The following is a 23634-nucleotide window of genomic DNA, read 5'->3' on the forward strand; positions in this document are numbered from 1 at the left end:
AACCTTTAAAAGATTTATATTACAAAAAAGTTTTTAGTCAATGAATTTGGGTTGATGTTCTTGCAGCTTTTTATTAAAACAATGAACTACTCATTTTAAAGTACAAATTATTCGAAAGTCCATATTCTGATCTGGAAGTATAACAGCCAAACTATCCATCATCCTTTGCCAGCTGTTCTAGAGCCAGCCACCTCACACGTCACGTGGGTAGCATGCTGCCTTTCCTTCCAAAGTTGACGCTTTGATTGACGTTCCAGTGGACCAATCACAGCTCATCCTTACAGAACCTTTGGCCAATCAACATCTGAGAAGACTTGAAGCGCTTTGGTGTATGGGCTCAGCTTACATCGAAGAGTGCAAAGTGAAAAGCGCTGCGAAAAGTGGATTGGTCTTAATGGAACAAGTTGTATTTCAGTCAGAAAAGTGAACCGACTTCCCTTAAAAACGGTGTTATGGACGACAGATAAGACTATGGAGCAGTCATAAAATGGTGAGCGGACTTTTTCTTTTCTTTTTAAGTTACGTTCGTTGAAAGTTTTGAAGTTATGCTAGCTGTTCATCACTTTTCCTAAACAAAATTTAAAAGAAATTGTTTTTTAACTTTAAGGGACTTATCCCTTAAATTTATATTATTCAAGTTGTTAATTTTTTTTCATTTATTTTATTTTATTACATAATGGCGCCTTAACCAAATCAAATGGAATATAACTTTATTTATAAAACAATTAATACTTTATTAACACAAAGTGCTAGCATGGCGAAATAACTAACACAGTCAAGCCAAAAATAAAAGTCAGTGTATGTTAGTTGTTTTTTTTTTAAAATTTTATTTCCTAAAGTTTTGCTGAAGCTTTTTCTGCATTATTTTTGTTTCATAAATGGCCTTTGAATTGAACATTGCAGTGTGGTGTTACTGATGTTGAACATGCATCACATTTTTTTAAACATCACAGAGCCAGCCTACACTTACTAAGCCTTAACTCCAGACTCTGTTAGACTTGAGGAATGAACTAAAACAAAACAAAAGAAAAACAGTTGTAGCTCACATAATGATCACATACTCTAACCCACAGTCAGCTCCTCTCCCAGAGCAGTTTCTCAACAAATTGAAGAAGTCATGCATGGCATTCCTTAGGGAGAGTAGCATTGTCAGTCAGTCAGCACCTCTGATAAAAACCTCTATTAAACTTAGCAATCCTCTAAAAATAAATAAATAAAAAAAGAATAGTCTTTCATAAGAAATTATAGTATGTACAAAAAATATGTTAGTATTCTGTGTTTCTTGCATAATAGAGTTGAAACACGCAGTGGGGATCCCTCGAACAGCCATGGACGCTAAAGTCTCCTGTGGTTATTTGTTTAGCAAATAAGCTGGGTGGCCTGCCTGCAGATGCATAAACTTACCTCCCCTTTGCTGTAATCACGTTTAGAGAAGGCTGACCACAAAAGCACAGGTGTGCAATGGCTGATCAGATTTTTTGTTTGTGTGTGAGATTGTTTGCAGCCTGTGTTAAACCCCGCCTGCTAGCATCCCGTCAGCAATTGTCATCTCGCATTATACGAAAACTTTGGTTTCCTTTGATGTTTAGAAGTTGTCAGAAATCAAATGTAGGGTAGTTTGGCAGAGGAGCATACCATTCATTTTTGGGAAGGCTGATAAGAGCCGACTGTCCTCCCACTAAGTAGCCATGAGATGCACTGTGAGAAAGCGTAGAATTGGAAAAATGTTGAGAAAAACCACAAGCGGCACACATTGAGGAACGCGTTCAAATTTTGATCCAGAGCTGCAAACTTTTCCGTAAGCTGTCATAGTTTACCAAATTCCATTCTAGGTCCATTCTTGCCTTTTTTGTTTTGTTTTTAAAGATATAGCTTCAACCCATTTGAAGTCTGTTTAAAGACAGATGGCTAAAGTAAATTGACTAAATTGATCTCACTATCCAGATGTGCTTCATCAAGCTAACAGAGGTTCCTTAAAGAAAGCTCCCTGTCCTCCACTCTACACAGGCTAAATAGCTTTCTCCCTGTGACATGTTGGGCTGTCAGGGCCTCAGTGTGGCTTTCTGGGTGGGTGGAGACCAGTAAAAAGCGACAGCCAAGAATTTAGAGTCTCTGCTCTCAAATCAACCCCACATTAGAGATGTTATTCATTCCTAGTCTTTCATTCTGTTTGGTAACTCCCTCTTTTTTTAATTAAATTATCCATAGCAAAGGAATGAAGAAAACTGCAAACAGAAAAGGATATTTGAAGTCAAATCAGTTTTTCACAAAAATATGGCTTTTATTGTAGGACTATTACTATAAAGGGGTTATCTACATCCCATGATCTAGGAATAATTCACAGGGATAACCAGTTTCAGTTTAGATACGACTTGCAGCTGCTTTCACAGCAGTCTGATTGATCACTCGGCTGAAATCAGATAAACATTCCTGCGACCTCATTATTGCAGTGTGCTCCCTGTTATCCATTGATTGAGTACAGACGAAAGCTGGTAGTGAAGAGGGAATAGAGGAGACCTCCTTTACTCTTTCAGGAAGGAACATCTCTACTTTGACTTCATGTTAGTGTAACAGATTGTCAGACCAGATTTAAGACTTATTTTTGATCTTCTAGTTTACATTTTAATCAATAACACTGTTTGCCTGCTAGATTGTGTTTTTGTTGAGTTGCTTTTGTCCTTTTTCTTTGCAAAAAGTTAGTATCGTGGAGGAAATGGTAAACCAATAACATTATATAAAGAGCTTTGATCAAAAATGTAATTTCTGATTGGCAGGTAGTCCAGCATGCAACTCACATAAAAGCATAAAGGGAAGTTTATGAAATGATTGTGAAATAAATGCGGCAAATATGTTGGATTTAAGGAAACTTGACTGTCATAGGCTGCAGGAAAAATAGCATTTATTTGTTGAAATCTTATTTACCACATCAAAATAAAATAAAATAAAATAAAAGTAGTTGAAACCTTTTCTTTAACTTAAGCACTTTTCCTGTAAAAATGTTTTATTCGTTAGAAAAGATAGAAAAGATCTAAGGCACATCGTCAACACTGCTGCTGGTGATGAATCTTCTCAGTCTGCATTACATTGTTGGTTCTTGCAACAAATTTGAATAGCCAGTCAATTATTACACAAACTGAGGGGTGAGGTTACCCAAAGCCGCATTTATTAAACAGACGAAGAAAGGAAGAGACATGACTCAGAGAATCCTACTCATGCTGCAGATGATAGACCTGACATGTTCTGACTGCGACGCCATGCAATCTGACTCTGGATGCCCTGAAGGCAAAGCTTAAGATGTCCAAGTTTAGCAGAACAGAAGTGAGTTCATGTAACTTCAAGATTTCTCAGCTTCTTATAAAAAAATTCTACTTTCAAGACCAATTGATTTAGCCATTTATTCACTCAATAAGTCGTTACTTCCCTTTTTATGTTTATTCAGTTTCTGTGTAACGTCTAAAAATAATATTTAGTTTGGTATTATTGAGTAATGGATCAGATTCTGCACTAATGTAGTATTTTGCATATATTTATATTCATAAATGGTTGATATTTAAATATTCTGGTTATTTAAGTCACAGTCCACCTTTTCCTATTTGGCTTTTCCTTTTGTCCACTTGAGAAACTCGATCTGAGGATCTTTATGTCGATTGAATAGGAAATAAAGTGTCAAGCTAAAAAAATTTGAAGTTTTCATGACTTTTACTAAATCTGGAAACTGTATGGGGAGTGATAGTAAAGTCACATTATGGGTCTAGTTGTTTTTGTATGTCTGTGACGTATTTTGGGTCAGAATTCCACTGAGAAACATTACAGTATAAGCTGTCTTTAAAACCATGCAATTACAGCTGTTGACCTACCTGATTTCACTCCACCCTATTTTTTCTGCATGATGTAACAGTTTTTTAAATTAACCCAGCTTTTGGCTTTAGTGCAAAAAATCGGAACCCTCAGTACCTTTTTAATGTAAACTATATTACTGTTATTTGACAGAAGTCAATGGAGGCTCTCGTTCATCCGGGGGATGTTTTTTGAAGTTGAATCACTGCATCTGGACCTAAAGTCGTTTTTCTTTTGAAACGTTTCGCCACTTATTCAGTCATGACATATCAAGGTCATAGATTATCTTTAGATAAGTACAGGTAAGGACCAGTTCTCGCACCTTACTAGAGTGTGCCATTGGAGTGCTGTACACATAAAATGAAACTTTGAAGTGGACTGTACAAATTGTTTTGTTGGAGGGATCAAAACCTAATATTTCTAGTGGAATCCAATTTTTAGTTGACCTGACACACATAAATAAGTTGAAAGAACTAAATGCCAAAATTTATTTTTACAGTGTATAGGGCTGCACGATATGAGGAAAACTCGTGAGTCGTGATATTAGTAATCAGTATTGCAATGACGATATAACTTGTGGTATACGAACAAATGGCAAGACGATCAAAAACACAATTTCCATTTCACTGCAACAGTTTAAAAATTACACTCCAAATGACCCTTATCTACATATGAGGCAAACATCTAACATAAAAGGGCAACATCTGATTAGTCAACAACATCAAGGGGTCCATCTGATTGGTCAAATGCAAAAAGGATTTATTTAATCCGTTAAGTACTTCAAACTGCCATAATATTGTTTTAGTACATTTATTGTAACAATTTATTTCAATTGTCACCATCTTTTGCGATGGCATATTGCACAGCTTGATGTCGCGATAGCGATAAATTAGCGTTATATTTTGCAGGCCTAGTGCTGCACATCAGCGTCACCCCTTATGTAGCAAGTTCAGGCAACTTACATTATCCTTACAAATACTTCATGATAAATTTACCACACGCACAAGAATGAGACGTTCTATTGCAGCCTCAAGGGAACTACAAGACACGCCAGCGCTCCTCCCTACAACCATCCCCAGCCTGAAAAACCCTCAGAAAACCTGACCCTCAAATGGGTCAAATCTCCCCATCTCGTACGGGTGCATGTTACAGTCCCATGCCTACATGTGATTCAGTACAGACTACACAACAAACTACCAGATCACTGATAGAGTGTAATAATAACAATAATAAAGCAGGCAGTTTAAAATCTTAACTCCATTCTTACATTTGGCTTGATGAGCCCTGGCTGAGCAGTTGCAGACAGTTTCCATGTTAGGAATTGGTGTCAAAAACATGTGAGGAATAACAGTACTGAACATCATTATAGTACTAACCAAAGATTAGTTGTCAATATATTTTCTAGCTAACTGCAGAAAGATTCGTACGTATAGGACTCATTGTTATTAAGGGGACATTTTTAAGCCTATTCCTCCTTTTTTCTGTTTAAGTTTTTATACTATGATGGTACCAGAAGGACTTACAGCCAAACAAAGCAACCACCTCAGATACTTCAAAGCCAAACACCAACAGCAGAATACAAATTTCCCTCTCACACCACCACCTTCTTTTTGGTCCAACAAGCAGAGAGCAGAGAGCTTTTGTTGGAATGACACTTGACTGTTTTAGCGGGCATCGGGAAGTTCAACCAAAGAACATTTAACTATTTCTGGAATCTTGATGTTGAATGGTTTACATCCAGCAGAGCTCTGGTCGGTGGCCTGTTAAGGTCAAATTCAGGGAAACTATATTTAACAGAAAGTTTTAATTATAAAAAAAGACATTCAGTAGAACTTCAAAAGTTCTCAAGTATGCTTCATGTTATTTATGTTGGCCTTATGAATGGTGTGTACTTTATAGTTGTTAAGGACACACAGGTGTGCAAATTGTCTAGGTTTCACCAACAGGGCAGATGACTGCCTTCCTGTTCAGCCTTTTGAGCGTGTAATGACACGCTCCGCTAAGCCTGTCATCAGCCAAAAGGATGACTTTACCTTTCTAGTATCTTCTTCCCCCCTGCTCTCAGATTGAACTATAGTATGGAAGCTTTTAATTAAACACTGAATGGATTAGCAGTGTCTGTATAGATTTTGTTTTTAGAACCATTCTTGGCTTTCTGCTAAGAGTTTGAAGATCTCTTTTTTGCTCAAAGGCTGCTACCACAGATGTAAGGGCTTCTTTTGTTGCCTTGGTCATTCCCGCGGAGCGAGGCCCAGAAGGTGCTTGTTTGGCATGACCACATTTGAAGTCATACCATACCATAGGGTTTGGAAGATGTCATTTGTGGAAAGATGTTTGGTTCTCTTCCAGATGGAAGTGAAAGGCAAAGGGTAATTATTTGAGAGAAGAGGAAAGGAGGAATTTCCTGTTTGATTTCAAAGCTGTAGCAGTTAGTCCTAAAGTACAGTATTATACATTGAGTATGAGTTTAAAAAAGTAAGTCTCAAAAAATAGTTTTTTTTTGTCTGTATCCGTCTGTTGTTCGGTATACACATCGGAATATTTTAAGAATTTTACTCATTTCCTTTTCCAGTTGTATATCTTAAGCATAAATCTGTCAGAAGTTGGCTTTTACTTTGCTGTTGCTGCTCTATGGTGCCAACTACTTGAGCTGTTAGTGATGTGTTCATGCGTCACATCTCACCACTGTTTAGTGGACATCCTTGAGATAGCTATCACGCGTGGATAACTTGGTAGCCTCTGCTGGCGGTCTAAAGAGATTCATATCCGTTGTGAAGCTTATTATTTCCTTAGGGAATGCATACTTAACCGGCCTTTGTTTTTGCTTTGCACTGCATTTAGGAGACATTGACTCTGCATTTGCGTCTGCTGCTCTGGCATCGTGCCATATGAGCAGGACTGAGAACAAAGACGTAGAGGATTTCACGTTATTTGTAGACAAAACAAGCTTTCAGTCTCAGAATGAGTTTTCACTCCTGTTCAATGCACAGCTCGGATGTAGACCGTGAACTTATGTTGTGGTTGATGTTAAACTCTGGAGATTGTAGAGATGGTCAATGGAGAACGACAAAGGTTATTCTGTGCAAAAGCATGCATTCTGTTGGTACGAATATTGGCAAGTTGACGAAGACTGAAAGTGTATGAGCAAGGAGATGCTTGATAGAAACTGCTATCTTTGACTATCATTGTTGCATCTGCAAATAAGTCAGTGTTTCTAAGGAATGTTGTCTTTCATGCCTCTGCAGGTCTAAAGGTTTTCCTTGCATGAGCACGCCAATGACATTTTCTGACCTGTATGGTTTCTTTTATGTCAGAATGGGACTCTGAACCTGTACGCTGCATGTTAGCACTCTGCAAAAGTCCTGTTTACTACATATAGGATGCAACACTTGGATTTCTTTTGTACTCTTTCTTTGTACTCTTTAGGAGTGAGAATGAGGTTAAATAATGGCACAGTCTTTTAACTTATTGGTTCAGTCCAAATTGATGCTGGTTCTTTAAAACAGAGTTTTTCAACCTTTTTTTGAGCCTAGGTATACTCCTTCCTTGACAGACATCCTAAGGCACACTACTGTCCAAAAATGTGAAAAAAGAGAAACGTTGTAGTGTGCATTAAGGATGTACCTGTCCCTCCAGGAGGGCGGGAGCTTAAAGTTTCATATTTTTTTCTTAGTGATCGTTTTAATTTTGATAAAGTCATTCTTATCAGTGTCTTGAATAGGAATCAAATTAACAGAAAAAAATATTCCTAACCACTCTGGATGAACACAGAGCGGATATCCTGGCAACGTTAAAGGTTTTTTAAACCTATTAGGTGAAATTAAACAATTCCCACACCCCACTAGTGTACTGCACTAATTGAAAACACTGGTTTAGGAGTCCATATAAAACTAATTCAATCCACCACTTTCTTCTGTCAAACGACACAAAACTACTTCAAAAAATGCATTTGCTTTCAGTATATTCTGTTGAAACTGCCTTCACTTACAGTCTACTTAGCAGGCTGTAATTTATCCATTACCCTTGTTGTCCAGCAGGTTTTTACATGTTTCTTAACAAACATAGTAGAGTGTTTTTCACACTTTAATGCATTCTTTTGTCCACCGGCTCACAGAGCACAATAAAGGCTTCTTTTGTTTTCATTCACTCCTCCATTTGTCTGAATTAGCCTTGGTTCAGCGTGAAGGTACCAGACAGAGACCACCCTGCCATGCTCCTCCACCCCCAGATGCTTTGATAAAGTACTATAGCAAGGGCAGATAGGATTTTGTGGGTTTTTGTTGTTGTTGTGTATGTCATGCTAAGTCTGCGATAGCTACGTCATGATTCATGGAAACATCAATTTTCCCATTTGCAATAATTGTGTGTCTCAAACTGCCTGTGTTGCTTTTTTTAATGATATTTGTGTCTTTCTCTTCAGGAATGTCTGCTGTTGAAGTGAATCTCCTCCCTGCTGCTGTTTGCAGAGTCTGTTTGTTGGAGGAGTTGCCGGCATGGACACGGAAGAGTTTCCTCCCCCTCCTCCTGAAAGTAAAGCCAACAGAACTTTGTCACCATGCAGTTCTTTAGAGAATGTTCTCAGAGTTTGTTCTCACTGAAGTAGTTTTATGGCTCAGTTGGGGAGAAGTCCCCGGCTGCAGTCTGCAGACTGAGGCGTGCCTCAACGTGGGCGGAGTTAAACGCATGGAGGCACGTCCACTATTTGTGATTTTTCGTCACAGTAAAGGTTGGCATTCAAAAATATGAATTGTCTCAGCTTTGTGAAGCATATCTGGTTTCTTCAGTCAGTAATAGGGATGGGTATCATTAAGGTTTTAATGGTAGTACTATTCTTATTATAGTATACTTATTAGAGTATACTCTTATCGATACTTTTGAGGACGAAAAATAAATAAATAAATAAATAACAAATTAAGAACATAAAGTGATTTATTTCCTCATTATGCAACAATATATTTTTAACAGAACATTTTACTTTATACATTTTTCCAACTTGAAAAATAAAATACATGCAAAAAGAAGTTATTTAAAGAAAAATAAACAGCAATGTTTTGACTTATTGCTGTAATGATGTAAATATACAAATAAATAAATAAATGTTTGAGTTCATAAGATCATCCCAGAGAGTCTCTGCTTCAACTCCTGCGGTGAAAGCTGTGTCTTAATCCTTGTGCCATCTTAGATGACCCCACCCTTGCATTGAAGTGTTTTCCCTACCATGACAAATGTGGGTAAAGGTGGAAAGATTTCATGTAATCCATGGACACCAGTGAGGTTCACAAATCATTGAAGAAAAAAGGTTTAGAGCACTGTCTAGTGGGTCTAGATGACCCAACTCCCAATGTTAAAGTGCCTAGGATAGCACAAGGGTTAATCTGATGCCTGTGTTTCCATCTCTCTGACAGTTTGAAGCCAAAGCCCATCCCCCGCCTCTCTACCTGTTCACCTGGTTATTTTTTCCCGCGCCCCTCCACTGTATTCTACACAGAGAGCACAAAATATGGTCATCATAGCAGCAGGTTGACACGATAGTTGTGGCGCTCTGGCGCATATTTAATCAATTTTACACGCGCCGTGTGCTGTCTGAACAACAGCCCCGCCCCGTGAACACAAATAGCCAGACAGACCTCTCCTCTTCACCGATAATAGCGAAATTAATATCATCATTAATTAACGGAAAACTGACTGACTTGGTGAGTTAAATATGGCAGATATAGTTTATATCTTGTGGTACACACAAAAAAAGCAACTTTTCCAGTACCGATAGCAGAACCGTTGAGGTCAGATCCTTAACGAAACTGCCGTCTTGAAGAATGTTGCCCCGGGGCTCGTTCAAAACCTAGTCAGTAATGATCTGCTCGGTATAGGAGAAGATTTTCCAAAACCTAGCAGGTCCGGTCGCGGATCCGGTTCTAGATGGAATTGTTTTCTTGCAGACTCTAAAATCTCTTTTCGCATTATCAATGAAAATGAAGTGGTTCCGGATTTTGCTTCCTTTTCCAGTGTCACCTATTTCTGCACGTGTTTGTGTTGATGTTGTCTCTTCTAGTCTACTTGTTGCACCTGGCACTCTATTCCATTCCTGTGTGTAACGAACCTTCGCTACCTCTCCCCCAGTCAGCACATATGGACCAATTATGAGCGGCTTAAAGAGAGCAAGAAGTAAAAAAGAGTGAAGGACAGGAAGAAAAAAAAAATGTAGTCCCTAGGAAGAGGAAGAAGCTTTAGAGGGTCAAGTGATCAGTCATCGCACCAGTCGTATCCACAATTAGTTCATACTAATGTTGTTTGGATTAGCCTGCTACTGTCCGTGAGAACTGCGATGAACTTCTGAGCGGCGTTTATACTTATCAAACAACGCTAGTTTCTCCAGAGTTTATTTACAACATGAACGACTTGCTGCATCTGTGAACGCGCAGACACAGAGGAGGGTGGTGTGTTCATCCCCCGAGCAGAAGCAGGGAATAGAAAGGTGGAACAAAAGAAGCGCTAGCGCTTAATATGAGATATATTTATATGAGATAAGAGCTGTTTTGTTCACGATCGACACATCAGTTTTGTTCAGTCTGCTCTTCTTGTTTCTGTAGCCACAAGAAGAAAGGGCTTTAAAAAAAAACTCTTACAGCAGGAGTGTACATATCTTAAAATCAAAATAACTAATCTTTTTTCTGAATAAAAAAAAAAAATTGCTTTAATTGAATCATCTAAGCATACACTCCCGAATCCGCTAGTTGGAAATATTGCAGGTGTAAAAGTATAAAATGCGAATAAAAATGCGACAATTATGGTGACTAAGAAGAATCACGTACAAACGTTCAACACTTAACCATGCCCACGTTGAGCCACGCCTCAGTCTGCACACTGCAGCCAGGGGTAGTTGCAGTATGTTAGAGAGTGGTGCCAATAATGCCAAGGTCCCGGGTTCGATCCCCATACGGTTTACATTAGTTTTTCTTGGTTAAATAACCTCAGAGGAATGGGCCATATGGTCACGGAAAGTAGGAAGAGTTCTAGATAAAGTGCGATTAATAATAAATGTGATTAAACCTGTTTAACTCAACAGGATGTTGGGCATCGTGCACCACCTGTCAGCCGCTCTAGATCATGGCCTGTCAGGCTCAGGAGGGTTACTGAAGCTAAACAGCAGAGTAAACAACAGATTCCTTTCTCCTGCCACTGTGAAACGTGTGGGCAGAGGAATGAAACAAATAGGGAGGATAAAATCTACTGCACCACTGTGAATTCCAGACAATGCCCCTCAGTGCCGGGACGGAGACGGCTGCATGTGCATAAACACACACATAACTGCATGCACAGAGCTCCTGGGAAGAGACGGGCTTGATGAATGCTCCGTGCAAAGCTGGTCAGACACTTGCTTTGTGGCCGGTGGAGGGGGGGGTTTGCAGAATTACATCGTAACCCGGTGACTCATTTCAGCAGATCATTACATGGCACAGTGGAAACAAGTCTTTAGAACAGTATCTATATTGTTAGGAATTTGACAATGACAGCATTTTGATGCAGTCTTATATTCTTTTAAGAAAGAGGAGAAATATTTCTGATTAATTTTTTTTAGGTTTTGGTTGATCTTCTTTAAAATCCACTCCACTGATCTTTTGATTTATTTTTTTATTTGAAGGTCTAATACACCTTTATAATGAAATGTTATTTTTAGTACAACATTTTATTTTTAAAATAGTTTTATTTTAAAGGTGTAACACACCTTCAAAAAAAACCGATATATTTTTCATATAAAATTTCATGTAAAAAATAACGTTTTACTTTGAAGGTGTAATACTTATTTTTTCATATAAAGTTTTATCTAAAAAGTAAATGTTTGTTTAGAAGGTGTGATATAAAAAAATAAAAATTTTAAACCATTTTTTATAGACTAAACTTTTTTTTGTTTTATTTTATTTTGAAGGTGTATTAAATAAAATAAAACTTTATTTTTCATATTTTATTTTAAAAAAAAGGTTTACTTTCAAAGTGTAAAACACCTTTTAAAAAGAACTTTATTTTTCATATAAAGTTTGATTTGAAAAATAAAATTGTATTTTAAAAGTGTAATACACCTTCAAAATAAAACTTCGGTTTTCATAGAAAGTGAAACCAAAATGGTGAGTGATATTGGAGCTAAGCCGCCGTGCAGTTGGAATGGAGCGAAGCTGGAAGCTTGTAGCCCGCAGCATGTTTTTTTTTAACCACAAATAAGCCCTTTTTCAAATGATCTTTTTTTTATCCACTCCTGATTCACAACAATTTGAAAAAAGAAATACTCAGACATTCAATTTTAAGTTTAATTTTCTTTATGCGCATGTATAAAGAAAAAAAAAATCTCCACAAAAACATGTTAAAAACAGCAAAAACACAATTTTCTTTGGATTGCGTCTTTAAGCAGTTCTGCGTATTTCATTCATGTGTAACACAGTCTGTAATTAAATGGAAAGCACACAAACCCAAAGAGCCATCTGTCAGTCAGTCTTCCAGAAAGTATCCTTAGTACGGTGGATGTATTACTGAATGGCCAGGAGGGTCTCATGCTGACAGAATAGAATTATCCACTCGAGTATCCTGGAATTCTGTAGCGTAGCCGTGCAAACCTTATCTCAGCATTCATCAGTGCACAGATGAGAAAGATAGCATCTCAGTTTCCACATTTGCTCGTTTCTTTTCTACTCCATCAGTCATGGATGCAGATGGACATGGGGTCACAGTGCTACCCCGGGGGCATTAGTCATGCATTCAGGTGAAGTGAAGGTGAACTGTTGTAGCTGAATGACCCATACTGGTGATTTAGTTGTCCACTACTGGATACTTCAAAGTAGATGCATTTTTTCTGTTGGAGTTTCCCTCCAGTTTGGTTTAGTTAATCAGTTCTAAGCTTGATGGTTCATTCCAGGTGACTGCAGTTTAATGTCCCAGTCACAATAATGAGGTGGGGTATATTAAATCACCGTATCATGTAGGGGTGTAACGATTTAAAAACGAAAGTTTAATTTTGAAGGTTTAATACACCTTCAAAATAAGACAGCATTTTATAAAAAAAATAAAGTTTTATTTAAAAAATAAAAGTTTTATATAAAGATTTTTTTTCTAGGTGTAATACAATTTCAAAATACATCTTATTTTTTTGAAGGTGTAATACACCTTCAAAAAAAGCTTCATTTTTCATACAAAGTTTACATACATAGTTTAACTTTAAAATGTAATACACCTTAAAAACATTTAATTATTAAATAAAATGGAATGAAAAATTAAGTTTTATCTTGACGTTTTAATAAACCTTCAAAATAAAACTTTTCTTAGATAAAGTTTTATTATGAAGTTTTAATACACTGTCAAAATAAAAATTAAATAAATTTATAAAATAATTTCAAAATCAATCAATTGAAAATTGAATACCTTGAAGACAAACATACATAAGAACCTCATTGAACTGGAAATGTATTGTTGTCTTTACGAGCACATTTAGGATATTAAAGACCCGCTTAAACCAAAACCCTGTTCTTGGTGTATTCAAGATGAAAAATATGAAGAAGCTGTGTGAGGGTCTGTAAGCCAGTGTGTGAACAGGTAGAACAACTTTAGAAAAGATCTAAAGATGGTGGGAGTGGGACCTAAACAGTCACAGTCTGGATTTTAAAGACTTTATATTGCAACTTAACAAGGGATCCACAATCAAGCAGTAGTTGTAAGTCTACTAGGAAGAGTTTGAGCTCTTCCTGACCTTAAAACGGATATAAAAACATCATTAATGCAGTTTGCAATAGCAGTTTTTGTAATTCCATACCCTGCAAACATAATTTCCGTTTTTGTGGGAATGATTCTACATTTTAGGTAAAATTTTCCTTTGATTAATGACAATCTTCTGGGATCTTGAGAAGCTAGAAGAAATGAAAGCTGAACCTGGACCACACCATGTTCATCAGCAAATGACATGATAGACCCTTTGGTTTTACAACTCTCAAGAGAGAATCCCAGCTCTCCTTCCTGTTGGCCTGATTGCAGAGTGGAAACTGGAAATGTATTTGCTACTCCCTTCCTGTCTACCCTTAGATGAACGTGACGCTCCTGAACACTTCTGGGTTTACTACAGAGCAAAGTACTGAAAGTCTTTTGCTGCTAAGTCGATTTATACAAGTGCAAGAATATAAATGCAGCATTTGCAGACACCACGCCTGTTTTAAATGTCTTTATAGGACACTTCAAAAACCACAATTACACTTTTTGCCTCTGATAATGGCAGCAGTTTCCATCCAAACACTGTCAACATTTAGGAGACAGTATGTGAGTGAAACAATTGTTTTCCCACCTCCTTACTTTGATAGAGAATACATTTTTCAGAAAAAAAGTTTTATTTTCAAAATAAAATGTCATTTTTCATATGTTTTTATTTTGAATTTGCATTTGTCTCTCTTTTCTCCATTTTTTAACCGATGCTTCAAATCTCCTTTTCTTAGTGTTGGCAGACAGTGTCCCGTTTGCAGAGGAGAATGAGGGAGAGCCCTTCGACTTCGATGACGATGAAATGCCCGAACCACCTCCAACCTCTCAAGATAGGAGCAAGGACGGGGGTGTGGCCGCCCCCCCAGTACCTTCCACAGCTCCGTCACCAGCAGACAGCTCGGTTGCTGAAAGCGGCAGCTCCTCTGTGGGCGGAGCCCAGGCGGGAGCAGAGGGGACATCTGCTGCTAGAGGGAATAATGAAAGGGAGAAAGATTTACCACCTCCTCCATCTCCTCCCCCTCTTCTTGACGATGACCTACAGACAGATCCTGGAACCGCAGGTCCGGAAAGTGGAGGGGGCGGGGTCACTGTGGACTCTAGTGAGAGTGTTTGATCTTCTTTCAGCTCTTATTTTGGAAAGACCTTAAAGAGTTAACTGAAAAAATGAATGCAGAGCTAATTTTATTTAGTTTTTATTCTGTTTAGATGATCTCTTTGAGCACGAGGCTAAACAGGCTCTAACTGTATATCATATGGCTGGTGCTGGACAAGATCTCTCCTTTGGCCCCAACGTCTGTTTATCCTCAGTAAACCACTTAACAGCATTTTCATTTAAAGTTTTATTTTTTAAAAGGTGTTATACACCTTTAAATTTTTAATTTTTCACAGAAAGTTTTATTTAAAAAATAAATGTGAAATACATCTTTAAAACAAACCTTTATTTTTCAGATATTTTGTTTTAAAAATTAAAGTTTTATTTTGAAAGTTTAATACACCTTCAAAATTAAACTTCAGTTTTCATATAAAGTTTGATTTTTTTTTTTTAAGTTGTAATTTGAAGGTGTATAACACCTGGCTATCTTATGGCTGGTGCTGGACAAGATCTCTCTGTTTATCCTCAGTAAACCACTTTTCACATTTTTCATAACAAGTTTTATTTATGAAATGAAGTTTACTTTTGAAGGTGTATTACAATTTCAAAATAAAACTATATATTTTTATACATTTTATTTTGAAGGTGTAATACACCTTAAAAATACTTCATTTTTCATATATTGTTTTATTTTGAAGGTGTATTTCAGATATTTGTCTCTCTTTTCTCCATTTTTTAACCGATGCTTCAAATCTCCTTTTCTTAGTGTTGGCAGACAGTGTCCCGTTTGCAGAGGAGAATGAGGGAGAGCCCTTCGACTTCGATGACGAAGAAATGCCCGAACCACCTCCAACCTCTCAAGATGGGAGCAAGGACGGTATTACACCTTCAAAATAAAAACTTGCCATGAAAAATGACATTTAAGTATTTTTTTTTTTTTATTTTATTTTTTTTTATTTCAAAAATGTAATACACCAAAATATGCAAACAAGAAAAAAAAATCACAAATAAGTCACACTGGAGTATAATTTGCACTTTAAGGAGAAATGTATTTAATTAAATAAACATTATCTTGAAAGACAAATCATAATAACAAAATAGATAACAATAAGATATTCGCACTTTTCTACCGTTACACATCAATGTTTATTTGTGAAACATTGGAGAAATCTAGGATAATACACAAATATTCAGATAACCATAAAGAACATGCAAACAATTCCACTAAACTCTTTACATCCCTTCAAATCATTAAATCCTACATTAATCACGAAATGTTTAGCTTTGGAACAACTGCCAGCACGGTGTAAGAAGCAGCACTTCTTTGTTAGCTGCTGCTGTCAGTAGTAAATTACTGCTACCTGCCTACAGCGCCCTCTAGCTGCTGTTATGGATTTGATTTAAATCACGTATAAGTCGCACCCAAACTCTGAGGAAAAGGGACTTCAGCTCTGAAAAATATTGTGGTCTCGCGATCAAAATGTTTGAGCGACAAGTTTGATGTAGTTAGCTTTCAAGAGGGAGGGGTTTGGACTTCCAACAAGCTCACCCCTGATTGGTAGGCGTGGTTGCCATAGAAACAATGACTCAGACCGACTTACTGACGGTTTCCATCTCCACCATGGCGACGGTTTGGTTGGAGCTGAAAGTAAACCATTTTCAGTCCTTGTCTCTTACACAGTCACTGCTTAAACACAACATGGTGGCTCCATATGATCAAACTCATCGACTTATCTGACGCCTGTTAAAGCTAATATTCATCAAATCACTTCAGCTCCAAAATGAACTTTATTTAGAATCTTCATGAAAGTAAAAGCACAGCTGGAAATAAGTTTCAGTTATTTAGGGGGTAAAAGTTTGGCTGTGAAGAACTTATTAAAGCAAAAATGAATAAAGTAAAGTAGTATACTTTTATATATGCATAAAAATATTCTCTCTGTGGCTTTATTTAGACACTTGCAGTAACTTGAATGAGCTTAACTGTTGCTTAAGAGTATCATTGACATTACCCACAATAAAAAGCTGCAGGAGGGATTAATTTTTTTGCTTTTTTAGCCTCTGAGCCAGAAACTTTTGAACCACAGCGGAAAGTTCTACTCTATATGTCAATATTCTGTGCAGTTCTAGGTCTCTATGTTCTATACAAACATTTAAAGGGATCACACGATTGTTGGGGAACATGTTTGGATGAAGCTGTGATTATGATCTTTGATCTGAAGACCATCCGTGTTTTGTGACACAGGCACACAAACCCTGAAGACCTCCCCCAAAGACCCCCACCCTCCTCCAGCCTCACACGGCTCCTCCCCTCAAGGCAAAGTCAACCCCTACTCTGTGATCGACATCGCTCCCATCCCACCTCCTCTGCACCAGCTCCAGAATGGGTCCTCCTCCTCCACCTCCTCCATCATGGAGCCTAAAGCACAAGAAGGAGAAGGCCAGGATCATAACAGCTCTCCTGGATTGACCTCAGGATACTCCGTGCCAGTGCCGTGCGGCTACGCAACTCCTTCCGGCGTGCCGCTCATCACGCCAGCCTACACTACCCCTGTCATCATTCGCCATCTCTCTGTGGACGAAGATGGTAAAGTAGAGTCTGAAAGCCCCTCATAACACTGAACGGGGCCCATCCAAATTCAATCAAAGTGGATTTCTTTGTAGATTTTTACTTAACACTCCATTCACACTCTTAGGAAGTAAAGATATCTCGGCTGCTGTCATTTCCCTCCTCTTTTATTTTTACTCCGTTTTTTCCAAATCCTGGCTACAAGGAAGTAGGGACTAAATTTAGCCCTCCCCACAGATCCGAGGATTTTCCTGTTCCCCCGTGATCCTGACTCCAAGCAGCCTGTGGACTGGCAAGCCGAACAGCCTAATTACACCGTTATTATCTTACAAAGAGTCACACCATATTGAACTACTTTATTTTTACAAAAATATTTGAGGTGGTCTAATTTAGGAAAGAACTTAGAGTTTAGCATTCTTTTGTTTCTAGGGTAACGTGTGCATCAGCTCTGCTAAAGCTAACAGCAAGGTTTATCAGCCTCAGCATGAAATGCTCCTTTAAAACCCAAAAAATGTAGGAAAACATCAAGCAAGGCATGTGTCAGGGAAATTTGTGGCTTTACATTCCTACACAATTTGATATGTTCAGCTTTGGCGCCCCCTAGTGGCTAGTGTTAAAAGCTGCATCTTTATGCTTTTTCCTGGGGAAAAATGTCTAAACTAATTTTTTTTAGTTTACATCTTGATTTTTTGTGCTTAAATGATTGTATCTTTGCTCCAAACAAATGTGTAAAGTTAATTTTTTTTTAACATTTTCTTTTTCAGTGACAGTTTTAAGGACTTACAATACCTCTGCTGACAGGTAAATATCAAAGTGAACTTGCTTTGTTGTTGTTTCAGCCTTTTTTAGCTGTTACTACTAAAAAATCTGTGTTATATTAATAATTTTGTGCAAATAGAGACATAAAGATCTGTTCTAAACCATAGAAATACACTTTTTTTCTCTAAAGATTTAATCTGAAACATTTTTAATCTCCTGGTTTACAAAGGTTTCTTGATGGCTTTGCCTTTAACAGCCTATGAAAAGTAGCGTCTGTTGTTTATTTAGTGTGACACTACTTGATTTCTTGATATTTTTCCCAAAGCGTTTTCAGTGAAGAGTATCCACCAATCACAGAAGAGGATGCTTTGGCGAAGTGGGTGTCAGATCCAGCCAACACTGCATGGATGGAGAGTAAGGATGGATTTAGTTGTCTAATTGAGAAACTTTTTGTTTCATTTCTCTTTTTCCAAACATTCACTCTTCTTTAAAAAGCTTTTTTTTTCTCTTTTTTTTTTCATTTTGACACAACAAAATTCTCCGGCGCTTCCTTCCCCGTTGTTTTGAGGAAGCAGGCCTTTCCTTAAGATTTCTGTTTCATTCCATCCTGACTCACTTCAGCCGTCTGACGTGTGCAGATATTCATTAATCATGGGGGACTTTTCTGTCGCGTGTGCTTTTCAGGTCCAGATGAGGTGATTTATGATGATGTTCCCAGAGAAAACTCTGACTCAAACACAGGTTTGTGCTTTTTTCTTCTTCTTGTGTGTAAAAAGGGGAAAAACTGCACTCAAGACTTCCTGTCTTGTCCTTGAAGTCTGGCAACGGTGCTTTCACTTAAAACTGGAATTTGCACTTTGTTTAACTATGGAACAAGGACTTATTTTCTCAATTATTTTACCACTAAAAAGGGAAGTTTTAGAACGATTGAAGGTACTGTTTTTATTTCTATGCTATTGTTGTTGTTATACAACGTCTTTTAGTTCTTAGCCTGAGGGCTTCAACCTTGTAAGTCAGCTGTTTCTTTCTATAGCAGAGTTTTTCCCATCTTACTTTAGGGGTCACAGTTAGACCACTGCTCTCTGTTTTCTTCTTTCTCTTTTAGCCGTTCGTGGTTTTGGGTTACTTCATCTTGTTTCTCTCTATTGGGATCAGCACATCTGTCCTCACTGCCCTCCTCTGAAATGTGTCGACAACCATTATGTTTATTTGGTGTCATTTTCCTCCTCCTTGGTTGTTATCCTCCGTTTTGATGCTTTGCTCCTCTTTTTTTACATATTTTTCTTTTTTCACATATTTTTCTAGAAGGATCTTCTTATTATGCTGGTAGTTTTGAGATTTACCTGAGCGATGAAGACTCCAAGTTTACTCTTTGGTTCCATACCGACATTTTAATCTGTTCAAGGCTCAGATCAAAGGATACATGGCTGGGAAAGAGAAACAAAAGATGTTATTTTTAAGTACCTGTTCAAATATAAAGCTGTACACATAGATTGGAGGGACAGTCATTCCCACTGGTAGAACATAAGGGCTCTTTGATCAGTGTTTTATTAATACAATAAAACACAAAAAACACCATTGCACATTTCCAGCAGGTGCAGATTTGAAGGGATGAAGGGAATCCCGTCTTTTCATCATGAGCAGCACTGATCAGACTCGGTAAAGCAGCAGTTCATTTGTCCTGTTGGTCAGAAGATTGCAGTCATTTTCATTATTTTGTCTTTATTCATCAAAAGTTGTGAATCATGTGAGTGAAAATGCTCTCTGACCGCCTTAAATGCCATGTTTTACCTCCATTTTATGATTCTCTTTCACTTTTTGTTTTGATCTGACGGCTGAAGGTTTTTTCTAACATTTGGAAATACACTTACAAAAAATCAGTTTTTAGAGCTTTAATTACGGTTTTAGGATTTTACTGTGACAGTTGAAGCTACTTCCAGATTTGGATGGAACACATGCAGTACATGAACATCCGGGTGACATTCCTTCATGCACGCTGACACAGATCCAGATGAGATGATCTACGATGACGTGGAGTTTGGCGAGGAGGGCGGCTGCAGCAGCTCCCCTGACAACGGCTGGAGCTCCAGCGAGTTTGAAAGCTACGACGAGGCCAGCGAGGGGGAAGGAGGGCCCGAGAACGGCCTGCCCAACGCCTTCATGAGAGGAAAGCCGCCGCAGAAGAAGAACCACGTGCGTAGAACGGCTCGTCCTGCCCCGTGTCCCGCTAGGAGCCACGATGATGTCAATATTTGTTTCTTGTCTTTTTGCATTGAGGTCTGCGCCGTTTGCATAGATGCAGAATCTGTGCTGTGTTCTTAGATTTGTGACTGCTTTAGCCAGACAGATCTACAAACAAGGCGTTTTTAGTTTATATGAAACACTAAAAAAGTATGTTGGGATTAATTGGAGATGCAGCGTTCAAGTTTTCTCAAAAAATGTAAGACAAAAGTAAGGAGGATTGAATTAATCCCAAAAAGACGGCTGTGGCAGTAAGATTGAGATGGAAAACACCCATTTTCTTGAAAATCGTAGCATTTAAAGACCCACTCTAATGAAAATGGGTATTTTTCAAATGTTCTTGTGACATTTTTCTGATGGTAGAGGACATAAGAAGATTAGGCTTAAAAGTGCATCTCTGGGTATTTCTTTATTCAAATTGCTGTGAATCTGGAGAGGAAGAACAATGCTCTCCAACCTCTTGGCGACGGTGAGGGGAAGCCACAGTTTAGAGGCACATTTTTGATAAATCCCTGCCGTTCTACTTGAACTATGTCCTAAAAAAACAATACAGGTTTACTTTTTTGTTTGTTTTTGGCTAAAAACAACACAATCAAAACTGGGGCTGCACAATATGAGAAAAATCAATATTGTGTTGACAATAAAACCTGGGATACATGAAGAAATAGCAAAACAACTTAAACCATCATTTCACTGCAACAGTTTAATTGAAATGGGAGTCCATATAACTGAAATTAGAGTCCAAATGATCCTCGTCTACGTAGGAGTCAGGCATAACATGAAAGGTCTCCATCCGATTGGTCAAATGCATAAAGGGATTTATTTGAGTCATTAAATGCTTCAAGCTGCCATAAGATTGTTTTAGAACATTCAAGGTAACCATAGCAGTTTTTTCTGTCTTTTGCGATATGCGTATTGCACAGCTTGATGTCGCAATAACTTTACATTTGCGATTTATTGTGTAGGTCTAATCGTAATTAAAAATTCACACTTTAAAAATGGATCAAACGATGATCAGAGTGGGACTTTCAGGTTGTTTCTGAGCCCGCCGTGATAGAAGCAGTAGAGTGCTGTGATTGAATGTCTACTGCAGATGAAGAAAAAATTTCAAAGTCTGCCGTCAGGAGAACGTCCAGTGGAATCACAGCCAGTCTCCTTCTGCAGTCTAAACTCTGAGTTAATGCTTGCTTTGCTTTTGTTTAGCTCTCACAAGATCTGACGCGCTTGAAAGAGCACTATGAGAAAAAGATGAAAGAGCTAATGGCAAATACAGTTGGAACGGTAGAGCTGCAGCAGCTAAAACAGAAACACGAGCAGAAGGTAAACCACCTGAGGCTCCCCTCCATTTGTACCGTAGTCCCTTTTTCTGTCCGTGTGGCTAACCCCGCTCTTGGTGTCTCCTTCATCCTGATGTGAATGACCGCTAGTGGTGGTGATGGTGAGGGGTTTGTAGTCTGTTTGCCTCACGGTCTTTTCATTAACATGATTTCAAACATCTGAGTACGCTGTGTGTTCTAAACAAATCATTTATGCTGTGTTCACACCAAATGGGATTCCTGCAGCGGGGCGTCCAGTTTCAATGTTACGTCAGTGTGCAGAGGTGGTAGAGGTTGGGCGTGGTGCTCTAGCGCAGCGGTCTCCAACCTTTTTCAGGCCGCGGACGGTTCAATGTCAGGTGATTTTTTTTTTTTTACGGACCGTTAGTGTTTATTGTTTTTTAGCTTCAGCTTTCTGAAAAAGAGAGAGGGATGAAAGTAGGCGTAGATGGTGAAGGTCATGGTACCGGGAGAACCTCTGAACGATGGCGTGAACCCAGACACGGAGACGTTTTGTAAAGCTCTTCAAACTAAATAAACCGGATCTCTCAACACCATCTGTATCTTTCATGTAGCGACAAGGCGAAAAACCGGTTGACAGTAGCTCCTCCCACACGCGGCGAAAGCATCACGTTCATGATCACAGTTTGGAACAAGCAACAAATCTGAGTCAGAAATGGGTGTGAACGTAGCATAAAAGTGACCAACATTGACATTACTAGTATTAAGTAACCATTGAGTTGATATCAGCAGGTAATTTAGTTTGAAAGACTTTTCTAACCATCTGAGGTCATTTGGTCAGACCTCCTCTCCTGTTGTCCTAAACCTGATCTCTACCAACCTCCTCCTCCGTACGTCTGCTGCCATTTCATTAGACAAAAGTAGCTTAGATTTCATTGAAGTTTGCATTTCTCCTGATATTTCCGTCTCCTTTCTCCTGTTTTTCCTCAAAGATGCAAAAGTTGGTGAAGGCCGCGAAAGACGGAACGAAAGACGGTCTGGAGAAGACCAAAGCTGCAGTGAAGAAGGGGCGCTCCTTCATCCAAACAAAGTCTTTCTGTCACGGTAACGAGGATTCATCACAGCTTAACCCCTCCTGTTGCTGTGGAGTGGAAGCTGACGCCTCTCCCGTTTCAGAGAGGAAGCCCGTGTATCTCCAGAGCGAGGAGTCTGAGCTTTTCATCGAGGTGGACTGTTTCAACGTGGAGCCAGTCCTGTGTCCGGCACCAGAAGGCCTTTCACAGCAGCAGGTCACATGCATAGTGTTTGAACCATTTTTGCAAACAAAATATCAACGTTTTCATCTTCAGAACACAGTGGATTCATACTTGGTCGTCACAAAACGCTCAGATCAATGAGATTTTCAATTTGTGGAATCTGTGACGTCATATTCGTTGTTTAGAGAAAAAGAAAAAAAGTAGTGAGCATGGTGTCCCAATTGCTTTTAAAATCCAGGGCACTACATAGTCCCACACTATCTAGTTTTTTAGTAGTTTAGTAGGGATTAGGGTGGGAATTGGGCTCAGCTTTGGGCACGTGACGGTTTCAGTGACTCCATCAAAGGGTAGAAAAATATCATCCAACATGGCTGCTCAATGCTTGTTTTCTCCAGGCAAGAATCAAAAGATCCTTTAGTTTTATTTTTTGATTTTTTTTTCTCCTGAGTCACAGACAGACGGAAGTAACGTTTAGAACGGCCGTAACCCAAGCACAGCTCTGGCTCGCTGCAGGAAGAGAGACTCTCCGGCGTGTTGCCGGAACTCTGTGGAGCTCTCCAAAACTAGGAAGCCCAAGCTACTCGCTCAACATCATCCATGTTTTGCATCATGTGGCAACGAAGAAGTCCAGAAAAATGTTGGCGGTCGCTCTGCGGCGTCGAGCAGCCAATTTGACAAGGAATCGCATCCGGTGTAAATGCAGCATGAAACTCCGTTTTAGTCTACTTTTGAATTGACTTCAACATGGAGCTGGGCGATATGAGCAAAAAAGATCATCTCTGATTTATGTAGAATCTTTTTTTCCCCTCGGCCTCACAGAAGAAGCTGCTCTTTGCTTGCGGCTGTTTTCAACGAAACAACAACGAAAGCCCAAGA

At 38.6% G+C, this 23634-nt stretch overlaps 1 protein-coding gene across 5 annotated transcripts in view; it reads left to right on the forward strand.

Moving 5' to 3' along the window:
- The first annotated feature begins 316 nt into the window (after positions 1 to 316).
- The window catches only part of arhgef10 (Rho guanine nucleotide exchange factor (GEF) 10), a 59935-nt gene continuing 36617 nt past the window's right edge, over positions 317 to 23634 (forward strand). The window contains exons 1-12 of one of the 5 annotated variants that reach the window (XM_023951442.2): positions 317 to 490; positions 8258 to 8367; positions 14301 to 14627; positions 15426 to 15536; positions 16902 to 17243; positions 17990 to 18026; positions 18310 to 18398; positions 18669 to 18725; positions 19990 to 20177; positions 21429 to 21545; positions 22495 to 22606; positions 22679 to 22791. In XM_023951442.2, the coding sequence (XP_023807210.1) occupies positions 8331 to 8367; positions 14301 to 14627; positions 15426 to 15536; positions 16902 to 17243; positions 17990 to 18026; positions 18310 to 18398; positions 18669 to 18725; positions 19990 to 20177; positions 21429 to 21545; positions 22495 to 22606; positions 22679 to 22791 (1530 nt within the window). In that variant the 5' untranslated portion in view covers positions 317 to 490; positions 8258 to 8330. Of the gene's footprint in view, positions 491 to 8257; positions 8368 to 14300; positions 14667 to 15425; positions 15537 to 16901; positions 17244 to 17989; positions 18027 to 18309; positions 18399 to 18668; positions 18726 to 19989; positions 20178 to 21428; positions 21546 to 22494; positions 22607 to 22678; positions 22792 to 23634 lie in introns of all 5 variants that reach the window. The other 4 variants (XM_023951441.2, XM_023951443.2, XM_078940725.1 and 1 more) reach the window with 4 other exon arrangements.

This window comes from Oryzias latipes, chromosome 22 (assembly GCF_053564925.1).
Source record: "Oryzias latipes strain Hd-rR chromosome 22, Olatipes_Hd-rR_3.1".
In the NCBI taxonomy this organism is placed as follows: Eukaryota; Metazoa; Chordata; class Actinopteri; order Beloniformes; family Adrianichthyidae; genus Oryzias; species Oryzias latipes.